Consider the following 18,262-nt stretch of genomic DNA (forward strand, 5'->3'; position numbering starts at 1 on the left):
GGGAGTGTAAGGTTTGGTGGGGCAGAGCGTGAGGGGAGTGTAAGGTTTGGTCCCAATGGTGCTGAGAGTGTGAGCTGGTGCGCCGGCAGGACCTTCCCTCACCTGTGAGTATCTGGTTGTGAATGAAGATGACTGATTGGAGGGAGGGACCTTTACCCCGGATAAGGGACTCCAGAGGTCCAGGATTGGGGGCACTTGGGCCTGAAACCTCCAGGGACTATGCGGTGGGCTACACTATTGAGGTGGTGATGGGTAGGGGATGATATTGTGGGAGTTGGAGGGCGGGCCATCTTCGGGGAAGATGCCCCTGGCGTGTATTACCAGGGGCGTGTTCCAGCCCTCCTTGCTCATTCCCAGGCCCTGGTCAGCAGATTCATAGGGGCCCTGATCTTCGGCTGCTGCTGCTTAATGCCAGGTCGGTTAAGAACAAGGCCCCCCACGTATGTGACTTGATCACTGAGGATGGGACGGACCTGGCATGTATTACTGAGACCTGGCTGGGGCCCAGGGGGATGCCCCTCTCGGAAATGTGCCCAGCTGGGTTTACGGTGTGGCACTAGCCAAGATGCTAGGGCAGGGGAGGAGGGGTGGCTGTTGTTATCCGAGAATCTCTGGTGGCCTTCAGGGGCATCGCTCCACAAGTTTCCAGCTGTGAGACACTGTTTTTCAGGTTGGGTTCCCACGAACAGTTGGGAGTGCTGCTACTGTACCAGCCTCCCTGCTGCGTGGCAACCTCTCTGCCTGAGCTGCTGGAGGCCATCTCGGGACTGGCGGTAGAATTCCCCAGACTTATGGTTCTGGGGGACTTCAACCTGCCGTCCCTGGGACAGACCTTGGAGGCAGCTCGGGAGTTCATGGCTACCATGGCGGCCATGGGCCTGTCTCAAATTGTGCAGGACCCAACCTGAGACAGTGGCCACATGCCGGATTTGGTTTTCTTGTTGGAGCAATGGCAAAGTGATCTGAGGGGAGATTTACAGCTTTTCCTGTTGTCATGGTCAGATCACGTCCTGGTGATCCTGAGTTTCTCCTATGCCACCCCCCTCCGCAGGGAGGCAGGACTCATGCGATTGGTCCACCCCTGGCCTGATGGACCCGTCAGGGTTTCAGAGGGAGTTGGGGGGTATTCCCGAGAATCTGCTGCATGGTCCAGCAGAGGCCTTGGCTGCCGCCTGGAATAGAGAGGCAGCCAGGGCCTTGGATAGGATCGCGCTTATGCAACCTCTCTTGCCACATCGGCTCCAATACTCCCCGTGATTCATGGAGGAGTTGAGGGTTCTGAAGAGGGTTAAGAGACGTCTAGAGCATCGCTGGAGGAAGACAAAGACTGAATCCAACCGAACACAGGTTTGAGCCGCTAGTAAGGCCCACATTGTGGCGATAAGAGTGGTGAAGCGTCAGTACTTTTCTGCCCTTATCATGTCCGCAGAATGCCACCTGGCAGCCCTGTTTAGGATCACTAGATCCCTCCTTGGAAGGGGGGATTTGGTGATTCATTTGCAGGGCCATGCAGAGGAATTTTCAGATCATCTGCAGGACAAAATCACTCAGATTCATTCCAAGTTAGACTCCAAGCATGGGGCAGGGTCTAGGGAGATACCAGGGGATCATTCTTACCCAGTTATCTGGGAACAGTTTGATCCTGTTGATCCTGAGGAAGTGGACAGGATCCTTTGGACTGTGAAGGCCACCACTTGCCATCTTGACCCATGCCCCTCCTGGCTAGTGAAAGCAGCTTGGGAGGTGACATGTGGTTGGATCCAGGCATTGGTTAATACATCCTTGCAGGAGGGAGTGTTTCCAGCTGCCTTTAAGGAGGCATTGGTGCACCCCCTCCTCAAGAAACCCTCCCTGAATCCCACTGTACTGGACAATTTTCATCCAGTCTCCCACCTCCCCTTTTTGGGGAAGGTGGTTGAGAAAGTGATGGCGTCACAGCTGCAAAGGGTTCTGGAGGAAACGGATTATCTGGACCCTTTTCAGTCAGGTTTCAGGCCCGGATATGGAACGGAAACAGCATTGGTCGCACTTATGGATGATCTCTGGCAGGAGTGGGATGGTGGAAGTGCGACCATCCTTGCTGTCCTTGATCTCTCAGCAGCTTTTGATACCGTCGACCACAGCATCCTTTTGGGACGGCTCAGGGAATTGGGGGTGGGCGGCACGTTTCTGTGCTGGTCACCTCCTTTCTCCAGGGCCAATCACAATCGGTGGTGATAGGGAGCGAGAGGTCCCATCCTCAGCCCCTCCTTTGTGGGGTGCCGCAGGGTTCAGTTCTCTCTCCGCTCCCTTCTAACATCTACATGAAACTGCTGGGCGAGATCATCCGCCATCATGGGATGAGATATCATCAATATGCGGATGATACTCAATTATACATCTCCATCCCAGGTGAGGTAAGTGATGCCATGACCACCCTTTCACGGTGCCTGGGGGCTGTAAGGGTCTGGATGGAGAACAACAGGTTTCAGCTGAACCCAGGTAAGACGGAGTGGCTGTGGGTTAATGACTCCTCTGTATCCAGGACTTTGTCATCTTTGGCGCTGGATAGGGTAGCACTGCCTCAAACAGACCCAGTGTGTAATCTGGGGTTCCTCCTGGAGTCACGGCTCCTGCTCAAAGAGCAGGTGGCAGCTATGGCCAGAAGGGCCTTTGCACAACTTCGCATTGTGCATCAGTTACGCCCTTTCCTGGATCGGGATGCCCTTTGAACGGTCACTCATGCCCTTGTTATCTCCCATATAGACTACTGCAATGCACTCTACATGGGGCTACCCTTGAAGAGTATCCGGAAACTACAGCTGGTCCAGAATGCAGCCACATGGGCTAGTTTTGGAGCCCCAAGAAGGGCCCATGTAACACCGTTGCTCCATGAGCTGTGTTGGGTTCCAGTTTGCTTCTGGGTCCAATTCAAGGTGTTGGTTATCACCCTTAAAGCCCTACATGGCATGGGACCAGGTTACCTAAGGGACCGCCTCTTCCCCATGACTTCATCCCGTCCCACCCAATCACACAGGGAGGGCATGCTTCGGACCCCCTCAGTAAAAGAGCTCTGATTAGCAGAGTCCAGAAGGCTGGCCTTCTCTGCTGTAGCCCCCACCCTTTGGAATATCTTGCCCCGGAGGTGAGATTGGCCTCTTCACTCCTGGCCTTCTGGAGAGATCTGAAGACCTGGCTCTGCCACTTGGCCTGGGGTGGGGAGGAAAGTCACCAAGTGTGGGGATGGCTAGCCCCTTAGAGGCCTGTCATCTGCAGCTCTGGTAACCATCAGCCAGTTGGACTTTTTCTTGTTTGGTCATGTTTTGTATAGTTTTTATGTTTTATATATTCATTGTTTTAATGGATTTTGTGAGGCGCCCAGAGTCCCCCATTAGGGGCAAGATGGGTGGAGATAAATTTAATAAGTAAATAAATAAATTTCTTCCTGGATCCAGGACAGGAGGGGACCATGGCAAAGCAGGTGTGTGGATGTGGCCTCTGACTTATTAAAGCAGCCATGCTGTTTGACAAGATCTCACAGATACCAGGGCTAGGGTTCTGTCGTAGCGCCACGATCCTGGACACGGATACTGTAGTGAGCCACAAATACTACAGTACATTCACGCACACACACACATATTCTCCGAAGAACCTCTTCCCAATTAAGCACTGAACAGTCCTGAATCCACACTTGTTCGTTCTAAGCAAGAATTCTTGGCGGGCAAGCCACGCCATCGAAGGGAGCCTCTGCTCCTGGAGCGCGCCCCAACCCCCAGGTTTAGAGCTGCGCCGAAGCAACTCGCCGCAAAGGAAGGAAGGCACGGAGCCTGCCTTCCAGAAAGGCGGAGGAGAAAAGGACAAGGGAGACGGATCCTTGTTCATTCGGCTTTCCCTTTTCCACGCCGCCGCCAGCAACCTTGGATCCTTCCCGCTGCCCACGAGCCCTGTCCGAGCAACAGCGCTGCCTCCCAGCGCTTGGCGTCACTATCGCGTCGCTTACTCACCGACGGGAGGCCCCGCGGACCCCCGCGCGCGCTGCTCAGCACCGCACCGCCGGCTTCCGCCACCGTCCTGCGCACGCGCACCAAGAGGCCCGGCAAGCGGCTCGCGCGCCCTCGCGCCGGGAGGCTGGGAAAAGCAAGGATCCGCGCTTCCTACCCTGGTAGCTTTTCTCTGCTGCAAAAAAGCCGGTGGCTTCCTGTTGCTTTCGCTTGACTTCCGCCCAGGCGGGAGCGAATTGGGTGGAAAACCTTGTGCCTTTCTAAGTCCCCGGCCTAGAGACTGAGGGATACAAGCCGGTCCTTATTTCCTTCCGGGGAAGCGCCGCGTCGTGGCAAATGCGTGTGAGCTTTGATCGTGAACTTTGATCGTGGCCGTATTTAAAAACTTTTTCTAGCTAATATAGTGAAACGTAAAATATCGCCAGGAAATAGAGGTTTTACAATATTAAACAAAAACATAGCAGAAACTAAAAAAAATGGGAAATATGGTTATCCACCGGCAGCCATCAAGGTGAACTGGAAGAAGAAGCGTGGAATATGAGCTACTGAAGTTGGGTACCAGTTCTTTGGTATGGGGTTTAAAATGGCACTCGATTTAGTAAAACGAATAGGGGCCTCAAATTTCGACTGAAGTTCAGCATAGGGCTGCCCTTTATCATTTAGGTCCGTATGTCAGGATCTATGCAAGCTAGAAACCATAGTTGTTTTTAATTTAGACTAGCAATGCATACTAAACAGTTAAATGGTAAAAATGTTAATTGCAGGCCCGCTTGCTTGTTCCTGCCATTGAGAAGGGGGAAGGAAGATACCAAGCCAGGAGCTGCTGTTATCTCTACAGAGGCGCCAACAAGGTCAAGCAACTGTGAGACCAGGAGAAAGGCGTGAGGAATTTCAAGCAGGAAAAGAAAGGAGAAGGGGGGGGGGGAAATGGGCTTAAAAAGGGAAGGTTTTGCTTTGTAGACTTAGACTCAACAAACTATAGATGCTGTGCATTTCTTCTAATAAATCTGTAATGGAACTACTTAGACTCCAGAGGATTTACTGAACTTTGGGAATGAGTGTGCAGACTCTGACACCGTAATTGTGATGTTCTGCCTTTCAGGGTAGAAAGGAAAGATAGATAGGATAGATATATTTTATTAATTTCGCTCAGTGGCCATCAGTACAATTTCAAGGTAGTAAATAATTCTCTAGAATAATAATTTATTCAATTTAGGCACTGCCCAATCCCAGACTGACTCAGGGCGGCTCACGCAAGACAATACAAAAATAACAATCTACATAAAACAATAAGCAGATGGACGATTCGGTCAACACCTAAAACAAATATCTGCACCCAGCAAGGTTTCTCCAGGGGAAGACTCAGATCTTTAAGGCCCTCCAGAATACCACCGGGACAGAAGCCACCCAAATTTCGGGGGTAACCTCATTCTGGAGGGCAGGTGCTGCAACAGACAAGGGACACTTCATAGGTCCTGAAAGATGACACTGTTTAATTGGAGGGAGCCAGAACATGTCCATCCTGTTGGTCTTGAACCAACCAGGAAGAAACCACTGGAGACAGATGATCTTTCAAATAGCCAGGCCCTATGCCCTGCAGGGCTTTATAGGTGACAATCAGCATCCTGGATTGCATCCAGAAGCAAACTGGCAGCCAGTGCAGCTCACAAAGCAGAGGTGTCGCATGGGCATATTAAGACATGCCCATCACTGCCCATGCCACTGCATTCTGGACCAGTTGAAGCTTCTGAATGGTCCTCAAGGGCAGCCCCACGTGAAGTGGTATGAAAAAATGAAGATATTTCCATGCTGCACCTTTACCTCTGAGTTGTCCTAAGTCATAAACTAGTATCAGAATTAACCTTGTGTAGAAATTTAGTTCTTTATTATTGTCTACCTGTTTTGGTAAGATGATGCCCTACAGATACAGAATTTTTTGTGCCATACATTATTCTATTAAATGATATAAAGTGGCAGTAGGCTATGCATGGAACTTTACAGTGAAACTCCAGGAAAAATTCCTGCAGAAGCATTGTACTTTTAAGCTGAATTTTAGCTGTGGCATGATATGACGTTTAGATAATAAAGATCTGTTTCAAAATTTTACACAAGGAATTGTGAACTAGAAATCAACTTCATTAGAGTTACCAGATCTGGGCTGAAAAAAATCCAGATGGCCACTAGATGGAATTCTGGCTTCAGTCTCAAACAAGATTACCAGGAAATATGCCTCTCTGAAGTCAGTAACCTATTTCTGAGTAAACATACTAAAGGTTGAGCTGTCACCATTTAAGAATCCATTTGAATCATGAAGAAACTGGTAACCTTGATTAAGGGTGCAACAGGATGTCAGAAATAAAGGCAAGGTATGTAGGCCGTATTTATCCAAAGTAAGTCATAGCATCTATCTTATCTGATCTAGAAAAAGCTAAGCAGGGTTGGGCCAGATCTCGTACGCAACAGGTAATCCCAGAGCGTAGATGTTGGCAAGCCATATTGTTGCCAAGAAAACTACATGAACTTGTCCTTGTAGTTAGCAGGAGTCAAACTCAACTCTAGAGAGTCTTTACCTGAACAGTCATGGACATCCGGGAGAGGTGGTAGGAGGGGTGAAATTATGACAATGTGTGATAACATCATCATGCAATGTTGCAATTTGCATACATCAGACATTGGAATGCAAGTATGTAATTGAGGCATTGTGTGCCATTGTGATGACGCTGTGTATGTAGTCATTTTGCTGTCATTGCAGTTTGCTGCAAGTGCTTCTGTGAATAGTCACAATTAATACAACCTACAACTCTTCTTCATTCACATATGCACAGAGATACTGAAAGAATCAGAGAAAATATTAGAAACTCCAAATAAGCAAATTTGCACCCCTTGTCTGACCATCACAAAATTCTTGGATTGCTTTTTTTCCTAACAAAAAATAGCAAAGTCAAAAATATTGCAAAAAACAGCAAAACTCAAAATTAAGTCCAGCATAATTTCTAGCACATTATCCAAGTCCAGTGAATTCTTTTGTATGGCTATTAAAAAGAAATATTTTAAGCAAATTCTGGCCAGAGAAAATCAATGATGGCTAATTGCCATAGGCAGATCAGGATGGATGGTAGCTTCATCGCTCCCAGCTGGGAATTATGCCTTGAGCACCCACAACTGATGCACATACTCAGTCTCTTGGCTATGAAGACACCCTCCATCTGTCCAAGTGGCAAGGTGCCCATTCCAAGTTAGTCTGATTTGTGCCCTGCAGTAGAATTCTAAAAGTTATAGGTGAAATAGGCAGCTTAAAGAGTATCAGTTTGCAACATATTTTTAAAGAGATAGTCTAAAGTGATAATAAATGTATCCAGTTTTGGATTTCATGTTCATTGCACATCTATAGAAATCTATGAGATAACATTCATAATAAACTATAGATTGAATTTCTTCAGAAATGGTTATATAACTATAGATTCTGGCAATATCTGTTTGACTGGTGTCACACAATACGTGTTCTGATCAATCATATGTATTAATTCAGCCCCTTATAGAGGAATTCCTAGGGAGAGATGACCATTGGTACATCTATCTTCTAGCAGATCATAAGACCACTACTAGCCATAATGTAGCCAAATTTTGCCTCGCTGCTACTAGTGTGAGGCAAGAAATGTTGTCCAATAAAACTGCATTCCCTTGATAACTTTAAAATCTTCTCTCCCCTTCTTTTCCTTTTCTGCTCTCTCTTTTAACTTCTTTTAATTGCTTTGTTTAAAGGTGTATGTAGAATTTTATGTATACTATATGTGTATATGTACACACATCAATTAAAGACCACAATAAAGTTTATCATACCACAAGTCTTTTAAAAGGTAACTGTTAAACATTATAGCATTTCAGGTATGATATAATAGCATGTTAAGCATGTTAGATATTATATAACTATATTAATAACTATACTTTATTTATTTGTTTGTTTGCTTGCAGTGCCTGACACCCAGCAACTCTGGACAGTTCACAAATAAAAACACAGAATAGAAAAAACAATAATAAAACAAGGAACAAAAGATGGAAAAACCGGGCAACAACCAAAAGCAAAGCCACACATACAAGGGGACTTCAATCATCCTCACCATATATATTAATTATATACAGGTAGTCCTTACAATCCAACCACAATAGGGATGGAATTTAAGCAATTTGGTCATTAAGCAAATTATCACATGACCAGAGCTGATTTTATGAACTTTTTTACAGTGGTCACTAAGCAAATCACGTGGTCATTAAGCGAATCCAGCTTCTCCAATGGACTTTTTTGCTGGAATTCACTTAACGATCACGTGATTCGCTTAACAACTGCAGTAATTTGCTTAACAACTGTTGTAAAAAAGGTCACAAATCACAATCACATTACCACAGGGGGTTTGCAGTGGACATAAGTGTGAGTATAGGTCATAAAAGCCGTCATAACTCTGAACTGTCATAAAATGAACCTCATTAAGTGAGGACTACCTTTAATAGCATGTTTATTATTCTAGCATTGTAAAGATTATGCAATTTTGGGGGGAGGAATTTTCATAGAATGTTTGAGTAATAATATTATGTTTTTTTCCTAGGGAGCTCATTTTTATTTTTTGTATTCCAATTGAACAGTCTCCAAGATGTTGAGGATTATTGGTGTTTAGCTGTCCTTCCCACCCAACCAGCTTCTTTATTCCCAGCTTTTTTCTCCTATACTCATTTGTCTTTAGTTGCCTCTTCTAGCCATAATATAACCTAGTACCCTCCAAATGTATTGAGACTTTAGACCATGTTGGCTGGGAATTGTTGGATACAACACATTTGAACTGAATTGTTGGACATAACACATATGAACTGAAAAGCACAGAGCTAGGGACTGGCTTTGTTTGGGCTGGTTTGTTCCTGACTCCTATGATCTTCAATCTCACTCACAACTGCCCAAAATCTCATCTTCTCAGCCCATCTCCATTGCCTATCTCTCCTGCCAAGCGGCACAGATATTAGCTGCTGATCTATCACTCTGAGGAACACCTTGGTCTCCCACAAGGATATCAGCATTCTTCATAGCAGCAAGGTAGCCATATTCCTGGTTCTTTAGTTATGGCAGGAGTTCCAGGGGTTTTCATCAGCTGGAAGACAATATGTTGTTCTTAAACTGTAGAGATGTAGAAGATGACCTTGGAGAAAATATATGTTGACTGTTCAGTAAAACATAAAGCCTGACAATGTTTCCCTTTCCCTCCATCTTATACAAAAACAATCAAAGGTGAAGCAATCTTGAGATTCTTTGTCCTGCTTTCCTGGGCTAAACTCATGTTTTACTGGCAGCTGCTGCATGTTTTCTCCGAGGATATCTCTGTGCTCTCCTACATGAAAAAAACCATACAAAAGAGAGTGCTTGTGTCCTAATTTGCTAAGCCATAACAAAGATAGGAATTTTAAGGAAGTGTTCATAACTCCCTTCTATTTTACACCGTAATCCCTGCCATTGTAACAACCTAGTTAGCCTGTGTTGCTCTCCCTCAAGGCAGCAGGCTCTCTATAATACCTCCATATTGTCCTGCACTGCTCAGAATACCTGCAGTCTGGAGTAAGAGAATTATATGTGATAGCATAAGAGAGACTACGGGATACGGTCTAAATGCTCCAAGTATTTTCTCCTTGTGATATATATACTCATAAGGATTAGTATACCACATTTTCCCTGGCGTTGGTGCCACCCAGTTTCTGTTTCCACAGTCCCCAGCTAGCAGGGCCACCACAGATCTGTTGGACTTCAACTTCCGTAATCCTGAAACCAGCATGCGTATGGGTTACAGTATAACCTTGCTCCTGAGGAACAGCTGGTGTTCAGGGAGGTAGGCTAGATAATTAGGAGAGGCATGTGCTCTGTTTTAATAAAAAGAACTTTCCAAAGGGGATAAATTGAAAATAAGAAAAAAGTTAATTTATAAAATGGCATAAAGAGTGTTAGAAAGGACTTGTGACAGTAATGTTTGGTGGACATTACTGATTGGGTTTCTGGTTATAGTGCTGAGGAAGGTTTTTCAAGGTGCATCAGCTTTACAAAACCTACCAAGAGCTTACAGATAATCCTCAAAGCTTGCTCAACCAAACTCACTGTGTTCATCAACTGCCTACTGTACTGGGATGAATCTTAGATAAGTCTTTATTTTTCAACATTTTTTGTAGTTTTATTTACAGTTGTTTATATAGTTTGCAAATCATCAGGAATATCATTGTCCTGAAAATGTGGGAATATGAATAACTCGAATGGATTTCTACCACCTTAATTTGAATTGTACCAAACAGTGTCTTTCAGCACTGGATTCTGCACTGTTTCCTCAAAATCATACTAGCAAATAAATACACTTCTGTTTGGGGGAGGAAAAAAACCCTTGTATCTGAGATCCCTAAATACTGCACAGCCATGCAGAATCTTTCTTGGGGCTCCCTGATGTCTGTGTTATGTTGTTGTTTATAAATTACCACAGGAATCACCAGCTGTCATCATAAAAATTTTATTGGCACTCTGCAAATATTAAATCAGCAGGCTAAAATCATGCCATGTGCCCAAGCAGCTGATGCTCTCTTGTGGATGCAACCAATCAGAGACGGGAATGCACGGTGTTATTTACAAGCCTGGTTCTTCATGAGAACGTTTGGCAGGGTCATTCCTATAAGCATCCTCTTGAACCAGAAGCTGCACCTTTTCTTTGCATCCATCACGAATGTTTTAAGATGAACAGCAATGGATCATTTTGGATACATATATGAGCTTCCTACTCCAAAGATAAGAACTGAACCTCATTTTTAATGTTAAATGAATGGAAAAGGCACAGGTTTAGACCCCAGTCCTTTAAAATAAACACACTGATGGTGCTTCAGCTTACATCTTGATCCTCTGCATTTGGAATAAACTGCCTTTGAAATAGCACCGCAACAGTACTATTTAACTATGCCTGCTTGAAAGGCCTAGTTTCTACTCAGAATAGTAAGGCTGTGACCTAATGGTACCATTGCAATTTGTAGGTACAGTAGGTAGGGCTCATTGATACAAATGGAATATTTCATATGCTGTAGCTAAAAAGCTTCACATATGGGGGAATAAGTTCCATCTTAAATTTCTCCCTGCTGGTTTTCATTGTTCAAGACCTTTTTAATGAAAAAAAGCATTCTACTACATGACTTTCATGATCTCACAATCTGTAGCAATATAGACCTGATATAGGTTTACCAATTTAGAGAGAACAAGGCTGGGATATAATGAGATGTACATGAACATACAAATCTTCCTAAAGGATAATGTACCTCTGCATTCGTTCGTTTAATGAAAACTACTAGGTCTGGATTAGCTGGGCTCTCATACAGGCAGTTTGACAGTATTTTAGTACAGTATCTTTATTTGATTTATATTCTGCCTTTGGTCTGTGCAACTCAAAGCAGTGTACATAATGGTCCCATCTTCTCTTTTTCCCACAACAACTCTGGTGAGGTGAGGTGAGTTGTAAGAAAGTAACTGGGCCAAAGTCATCCAGCTGGCTTTCACACCTAAAGGAGAACTAGAACTCATGGTTTCCTGGTTTCTGGTCCAGCACCTTAGCTACTAAACTGGCTGTTGTGTTGCAGTTGTATGCCGGTACATGTCTATTCAGAAGTGAGCCCTGCTTAGTTAAAAAGGAAGTGCTTTGAAGAAAGTGTCTAAAGGACTGTGGCTTAAAGTTGCAATCCAATTCCTACCTTCCTGGAAAATACTGTTGAGCTAATAGGGGTTACTTCTGAGTACACATGTATATGCTTGTGCTATGAATAACTTACAAATAATTAAAGGGACTAAACTATAAGATTAATAGTTTATGACAAAAAAAGCATGTTCGTGCATGACAACCTTACCAATTAACCCAATTCAATTTGGACTTTAAGTATTAGGCAAATGTCCAACTTTTGATCTGTTTCTTTGCACAAACAGCCTACATAATTGTCCCTGATGCTAGAATCTGATCTTCCACTGTCCATTTGTAGATCTTAAATATACATTATAATATATTTGATAGCCATGGTAGCCCATTCCTATTTTCTTACAAGAATATGTTTTAGCACCTAATAACATTTCAGTACTAAATATTGCTCACATATTTTCAAGTTATTGCAGTTGCCACCCCTCCCTCCCTGTCCCTAGAAACTCTGCTAACAATAAACATGCAATACTTCGTTAATTGTTAGAGGCATTACTGGGACATTTGTGATACTGAACAGCTATTTATGTTAATTAACCTAATTTTTGAAACAGAAAAAATGTACTCTAGAGACTGACAATTACTTATATTTAACTATGATACAGCATAGCAATAATGGGGAACTGTTAATTACTTCTCCAGCTGGAAATACCTTTAAAAAACCAGAATATTTAATTAATTTTAAAAAATCATAATACATAGGGTACTTTTCAGAACAGCCCTTGTCCCATGTACAGTGAAATGTGATTGTACTGAAGCCCTTGACCACTCTCCTCTGGCTCCAATCTTTTCCCTTTCCTTTCCCTTTTTTTTTTATTTTTGGAGCAATATTCTGTTAGCACCTGGGCTCAACTTGGTCTGAATATGGAAGTTGACTCTTAAAATCAGATCCAATTAACACATCCTTGATATAACAGAATACAGTGTTAATTACATGCAGCTGATCATTGCTGGGTTAATTAAACACTCACCCCCCCAGCTAAGGCATTAATCTAATTAACAATTACTACAGCTGCTGTTTTCTCTTTACACTTGCTTTCTAAATGGTGCATATTCACACTTCAGCCCCAATCCAGCAAGTTCTTCCTGTAAAGAATTCCCTCTGAGGTGGATAGCATTTCTTGATAAGAGGTGGTTAGAAATTTTGGTTGTGGTCTCTTTACTCAGAGAACTGAATACTTGAGAAATAATTTGATATTGAGATCATGGTGAAAAATGTGTTTAGATAAGTTTTTTCTCATTTAATATACCCCTCCTTTAACTGTTGCTGATAGTTTGAAAATTACAACTTTACTCATTAAGAGGCATCAGCAGTAACCCTAAACTCACACTTCTTAGAACTGGGATTGATGTAATACTGTACTGTTTTGTGCCCAAAGTCTACTGAACTAAATAATGGTATAGATATACCTACTTGCAAATATGGGGGAAATTTTTTAAAGTGCAATTGTACACATCAACTATTAGGAATTGAGGGAAGTTATATTCTTTAATAGGTCTTGAGTTCCAGTATATTTATTAAGAGTAACTCAGCATATTAATTTAATAAATTATATCACATTTTCTTCTGGTTATAGTATAATCATATACTATAGTATTGCAGTTTTTTAAAAATAAGCAGTTGACCTAATCAACTTGATATCATATTCAGAGCCTTTAGACCTGGGCTACAAAATCTGGAATTCTGCAGCCTAAAACTGGTAGCCTGATTTTCCTTCAGTTCTGATTCAGGGATTTTTTTTGCCCTTTGAAATTCAAATATAAGGCAGCATACACAGAGTTGGAGAGGTAAAGGCAACGTAAGCTTTATTGGACATACTATACTGCTTGTAGCACCCTCATTTCCATTTTATACCCAAATGCAAGTAAGGAGGATACATCCACAAAGCTTCAAAAATGAGTAACACAGCAAGACAAGGCATTTAGTGAAAATTAATGTGACTTTGAAAAATACATGTTAAAGGTCTTGAAACTAACTTGTTTTGCATACTTTGTAAGAGATCACTAATTTCATTCCATAAATTCAGAAACATTGTTTTATTCAAATTGTATAGGAAGTCAGTATTCTATAGTTTTATTATGGATGGTAGATTACTCACATTATACAATTGATATTATGGTGCAGAAGGAGTCAGAGAAAGCTTTGCTTTATCCCTAAATATTTATGCCAACAAAATTTGCAGACGGTCCTTACTGTCTTAACCTGTCTGTTCCACATTTATCAGAGTCATACTTTTGTTCTAAAATGTACATAAAACACATACCTGAAGTATATACCTAACAAAGGATGTATGAAGCCTATTAGAATTATTGTTGCTAATAAACATACCAAGCTGTGATTGTGTTTGGAGTGTCTTCTGTTTTATATTGGCTACAAGAGTTTTTATCAAGGCAGTTGCAAACTATTGTGATAGGATTTAGCAGCATTCATGGCTCTTTGCAGATACACATTCTATTGAAAGTCAAGTCATTTACTTTCAGTCATGATAATGCTCATTTGAATACTTCACACCTGCATTCTTCAATAATCATAACCACCTTGATTACTGGAGTAACCATGGTACAATTCATCTTCAGATGCTTCATGGAGAATTTGGTGGGTGAGCAGTGGGAACAAAAACTATACATGCGATCATCAGTGCCAGGAACATGGAAAGAACTGCATTTCCCAAAGCACAGGTTGTTTTGTATCACCAGCCTTTCACAATTTTCATGCGTAATGCTCTAAAAGGAAACACAACTTTGTTAAAACACTTGCTATGGTGTTATATTAGAATAGCTTTTAAGGTATGGTTATATAACTATTCATTATGACTCTAAAAAAAAATAATTCAGCACGGTTTCAAAGTGTCCCTACAGTCTTTAGGGGTAAGCCAGTAATACTAAATAGAGGGGAGAGAAATAATTGCTTGTTTTGGATATCAATAAATCACAACTCTACTATCTTAGTAGAAGCCATCAGAAATGCAGGAAAGTTTATTTAAAGGGGAAACCTATTCGCTGTTTTTAAGTTTTTGAGATTTCAGTAGAACAAACATGAAGTCTACTATAACAAACTTCCATGCCCAAAACTATCAACATTCTGGTTCTGACATTTGTAATATTTCAAATCTCAGAATGAATTTCTGAGAACACCAGCAAACCACTTCTTTCATTGTGACTGAGCTACAAGATTTTGGCTCCAAAAATCCAAATACCATCAGATGACAGCAAAGATATATATTAAAAACCACATCTTTTGCTCTCATTTAGGGGCTGTGGAGATTGTTATAGCCCTTATTTTGGCTTTCCTTCTATAAATTGGAGAGAATTAGCTTATCTTGCAGGGCTGTTCTAAGCTTGAACTATTATGCAAATTGAAGCAGTACAGCAGTGCCTATCCCTAATTAAAATAAAACCTAGGAAAGTACTACATTTCTGACATTTACTTTACCTGAGAGAAAGGAAGCATATTGCAAATCTGGTAAATTTCATTTATCTTGATTGGAAGGACCACCTCTTCAGATCTTGACTTGGTTTTCAACATAAAAAGGTCCCAGAATTTTTTGGCATCTTTTCTGAAGGGTGACCCTGCTTCCCTCTTTGTCTGTGGGTGAGAAGGTGGGTGTTTTAGATCCGTAAAGGCTGGGGCTTTGCTTGCAGAAGCCCAGCTTTCCAAATCATCAGCCGCACGCTGAACGTTATACGGGAAAAGAAAATGAGGTCTTTGTGGCAAGTCTTGCTGTTTGATTTCCATTTCTGCCAATGATACCACTGACCCCTCAGGTTCCCGCAGAGTTCCTTTGGATTCCCCTACATACTTTGTCAGCACATTGTGGGGCAGGATGTATGGGACTCTCTTCTTTTGCTGCTGCATTTCCCCTCTTTGCTCTGCTGTTGCAAGCCATGAAATCAGCAGCATCTGAAGCAATAGTAAAAACATTATTCTTGACTTGTTGTCTTTCTCCTTCAGTTCCTGTCTGTTAAAAAAAAAAATGCCCACCCCAGATTGTTGTATTTATAAAGGGAGCCTAAAGTATTAATTTCCAGCTGTTGAGCATTGGAGGGGGGAAGAGACAGAGAGGAAGACTAATCAGTGACACCCATTAACACTCATTAACTATAGCCTCTAATAATGATAAGGTTAACTCATCCTGCTTATGTGTATTTCATGTTTGTATTTCTAGTTACATCTGTTTTCTCTAGCAGGAATCATTCTGAGTATTTGGATAAGCTCTTTAGCAGTTGTCTAGGTATTGAGGAATAGATCTTAGATGCATATTAACTTACCTGATACATTCTCAAATGCCCCAAGTCACCATAAGGAGTTAAGGATTCAATACAATAACAAGGAGAACGCTACCTTTGCAAGTACACATTGTAGAAAAGTTGCATCTCCTTTCTTAGTAAGATGAAAGTGTATCACTTTAAAACGACATCTAAAATAGTCAAGTTATATGCCATGTTGAATTAATCCAACTGGATTAAAAAAAAAAATTACATGGTGTAAAGACTAATAGATGCACCTTTTTAAAAAGTTCAAATAATAAATAATGAGCCAGTTTCTGAATACTCAGATTATTAAAACACTTAGGATTTTAGAGATAATCTAGTTCACTCTGTACTCATTTCAAGACTCTTTAAAGGCTGTGTGGATCTTATTAGGTCTTACAATAGGTAACAAAAAATTGGAAAAATATTAGTCCATGCAGGTCCTCAAAGTGCAGACTTTGAGCATTGTTTTCCTTCTGATAAATGGGCATAATCAACCTTGTTTGCATGTGAGCTGGTTGTAAATCATGGATGGCTCCAAAGAATGTGCCTGTTGGTTTGGGTTATCCAGTTGATACTCTGTGTAAAAGGGGAAGATCCATGTCTACTGGATCTTCCCCTGTAGTAGTTGTAGAAGTTTATCTTATCTATTTCTGTAGAAATGGATTTGCCATGAAGGTTCAGTAAAATAAAAACTGAGCATTCATATTCCATCTTTTCTAAAAAGCTACAATTAACAACTGGACAAATATAATGGGAAAGTTAACTCTCTGGCAGGAGTCCCTTTCAAAATTCCATTACAGTTTATAAGTGAAAAAACAGCATTGATAAAAGTATCTTATTCATGTTGCACCAACATTCAGAATCTATGGTGTTTTCATACATGGACTATCAAAGGTTGTTTGACTATAAGTTAGTGCTGTTCAAGTTGAAATCACAGTAAGTTCATTGAAAGGTATTGGATCCTATGTCTTTTCATATTATAGTATAAGTCATCACCATTTCATAACTCTACTTGATTTATAGTGCCATTGAAAACAGTATTGGCCGTCAGCTTCCTAGCTGCTTGACCTGTAATTTAAGTCTTTAAAAAAATGCATGTACCATGATCTATAATGGCAGGCAGAAAAGCATAACTTTGCTTTTTCTAAAAGTGAAAAGGTAAGTTTCCATCAGGTATGCCATGTGGATCTAACAAGCTAAAAAAAAAAATGCCATGTCACCTTAAAAGCTTCGTTTTATTATGATGTAAACTTTTCATGTAGGAAGTGATCACCTCCATTCTCATGAACACATAAAACATACAGGATGAAAACAGATAACAATCTTGGTAAGCACTGAGACCAAAGAATCCTTTGGATTGTTTAAGCAGCCTGTCTCAGTTCTCTCGACAGATTGCAATCTGGGTATTGTAGGTTGCTGCAATGGACTCTGCTTGATGTGGACTGGAATGAATAAACATAATATGTGCTTGCGTGGCTGTTTTTTTTCCTTTGTTGAATAGCCATCCTGAGAAGAAGGAGGCCGACCCGACCCGCACTGAGACAAAAGACAAAGGAAGAAGAGTTTACAAATTTTGCTACTCTCCCTTCCCTAAAAATAAACGCCAGGTGTTCATCATATAAGGCTTACTGCTTTGGCGCTCATGAGAACCTCTGTCCCATTGTAAGTAGGTGATGTAATGGCTGAAGAGGGTGTTTTTCTTGTCTTCAGAATTAAAGGTCTAAATAAGTTCCTGAGAGTCCTTTTTCCTCGTACAGCCCAAAACAACCAAGCAGCAAAACAAAAAGAGACTAACACCTGCTCCAGAGAGGAGGCATTTTCAGGATTCTGGTTTGGTTGGATGAAAAAGCATTGTTGCAAACTCCGCTGTTGTTTCTCTACTGCAAACATATTGGGACTGATTTACAGAGGGAAAATGGTGATGACCTGAAGTGTCCTCAGTTTTCCTTCCTCTCTGTTCCACCACCACTTCCTCTCTCTTTTTTAAAAACCAGAACAACTCTAATTGTTTGGTTCACTGAATATGGCAATCATGCACCTGGAAAATCCATGCTGGAAAAGCCACATGGTGTGTGTGTGTTAGGTTGTGGGAGAAGGCAAGCAGGGATAGGAGCAAACACTGCCTGTGTTGCAAATTCCCCCCCCCCCCACACACACACCTTCCTGTGGGAAGTTTGAGGTTTTAACTGTGTACCTGTTGATGTTATACACTTTCATCAGCTAGCACAGCACCATTTTTTCTGGAAAATTGATTATACAATCTCAGTAATTTCTAATGCTATTTTT

The 18,262-nt window shown here is 41.8% G+C and overlaps 2 protein-coding genes and 1 pseudogene across 2 annotated transcripts in view; 1 reads left to right on the forward strand and 2 right to left on the reverse strand.

Annotated features, from left to right (window-relative positions):
• The window catches only part of ZDHHC21 (zDHHC palmitoyltransferase 21), a 31,186-nt gene extending 27,125 nt beyond the window's left edge, over positions 1–4,061 (reverse strand). The window contains exon 1 of the mRNA XM_007436327.3: positions 3,984–4,061. The gene's annotated coding sequence lies outside the window, so the exon portion shown is untranslated. The remainder of the gene's footprint in view (positions 1–3,983) is intronic.
• On the forward strand, positions 129–2,551 carry LOC148213829 (uncharacterized; annotated as a pseudogene).
• A 9,852-nt stretch (positions 4,062–13,913) lies between the features above and the next one.
• On the reverse strand, positions 13,914–18,099 carry CER1 (cerberus 1, DAN family BMP antagonist). The gene is made up of 2 exons (XM_007436330.3): positions 15,156–18,099; positions 13,914–14,446 (listed from the first exon to the last, which is right to left on the reverse strand). Exons 1-2 carry the CDS (start codon positions 15,642–15,644, stop codon positions 14,216–14,218), a joined length of 720 nt encoding a protein of 239 aa, XP_007436392.1. The 5' UTR covers positions 15,645–18,099; the 3' UTR covers positions 13,914–14,215.
• Positions 18,100–18,262: the final 163 nt, after the last annotated feature.

Source organism: Python bivittatus, unplaced genomic scaffold, assembly GCF_059951505.1.
Source record: "Python bivittatus isolate LINGU-HERP-01145 unplaced genomic scaffold, Pbiv_v1 ctg000850_np1212, whole genome shotgun sequence".
NCBI lineage: Eukaryota > Metazoa > Chordata > Lepidosauria > Squamata > Pythonidae > Python > Python bivittatus.

What these genes read in the sequence shown, in the direction of transcription:
- CER1 (XM_007436330.3), bottom strand. Translation starts at nt 15,644, where the DNA reads ATGTTTTTACTATTGCTTCAGATGCTGCTGATTTCATGGCTTGCAACA. An exon ending in ATATGCTTCCTTTCTCTCAG is followed by an intron (nt 14,447 to 15,155) that starts GTAAAGTAAATG and finishes GTTTCCTTTTAG; the next exon opens with AGCATTACGCATGAAAATTG.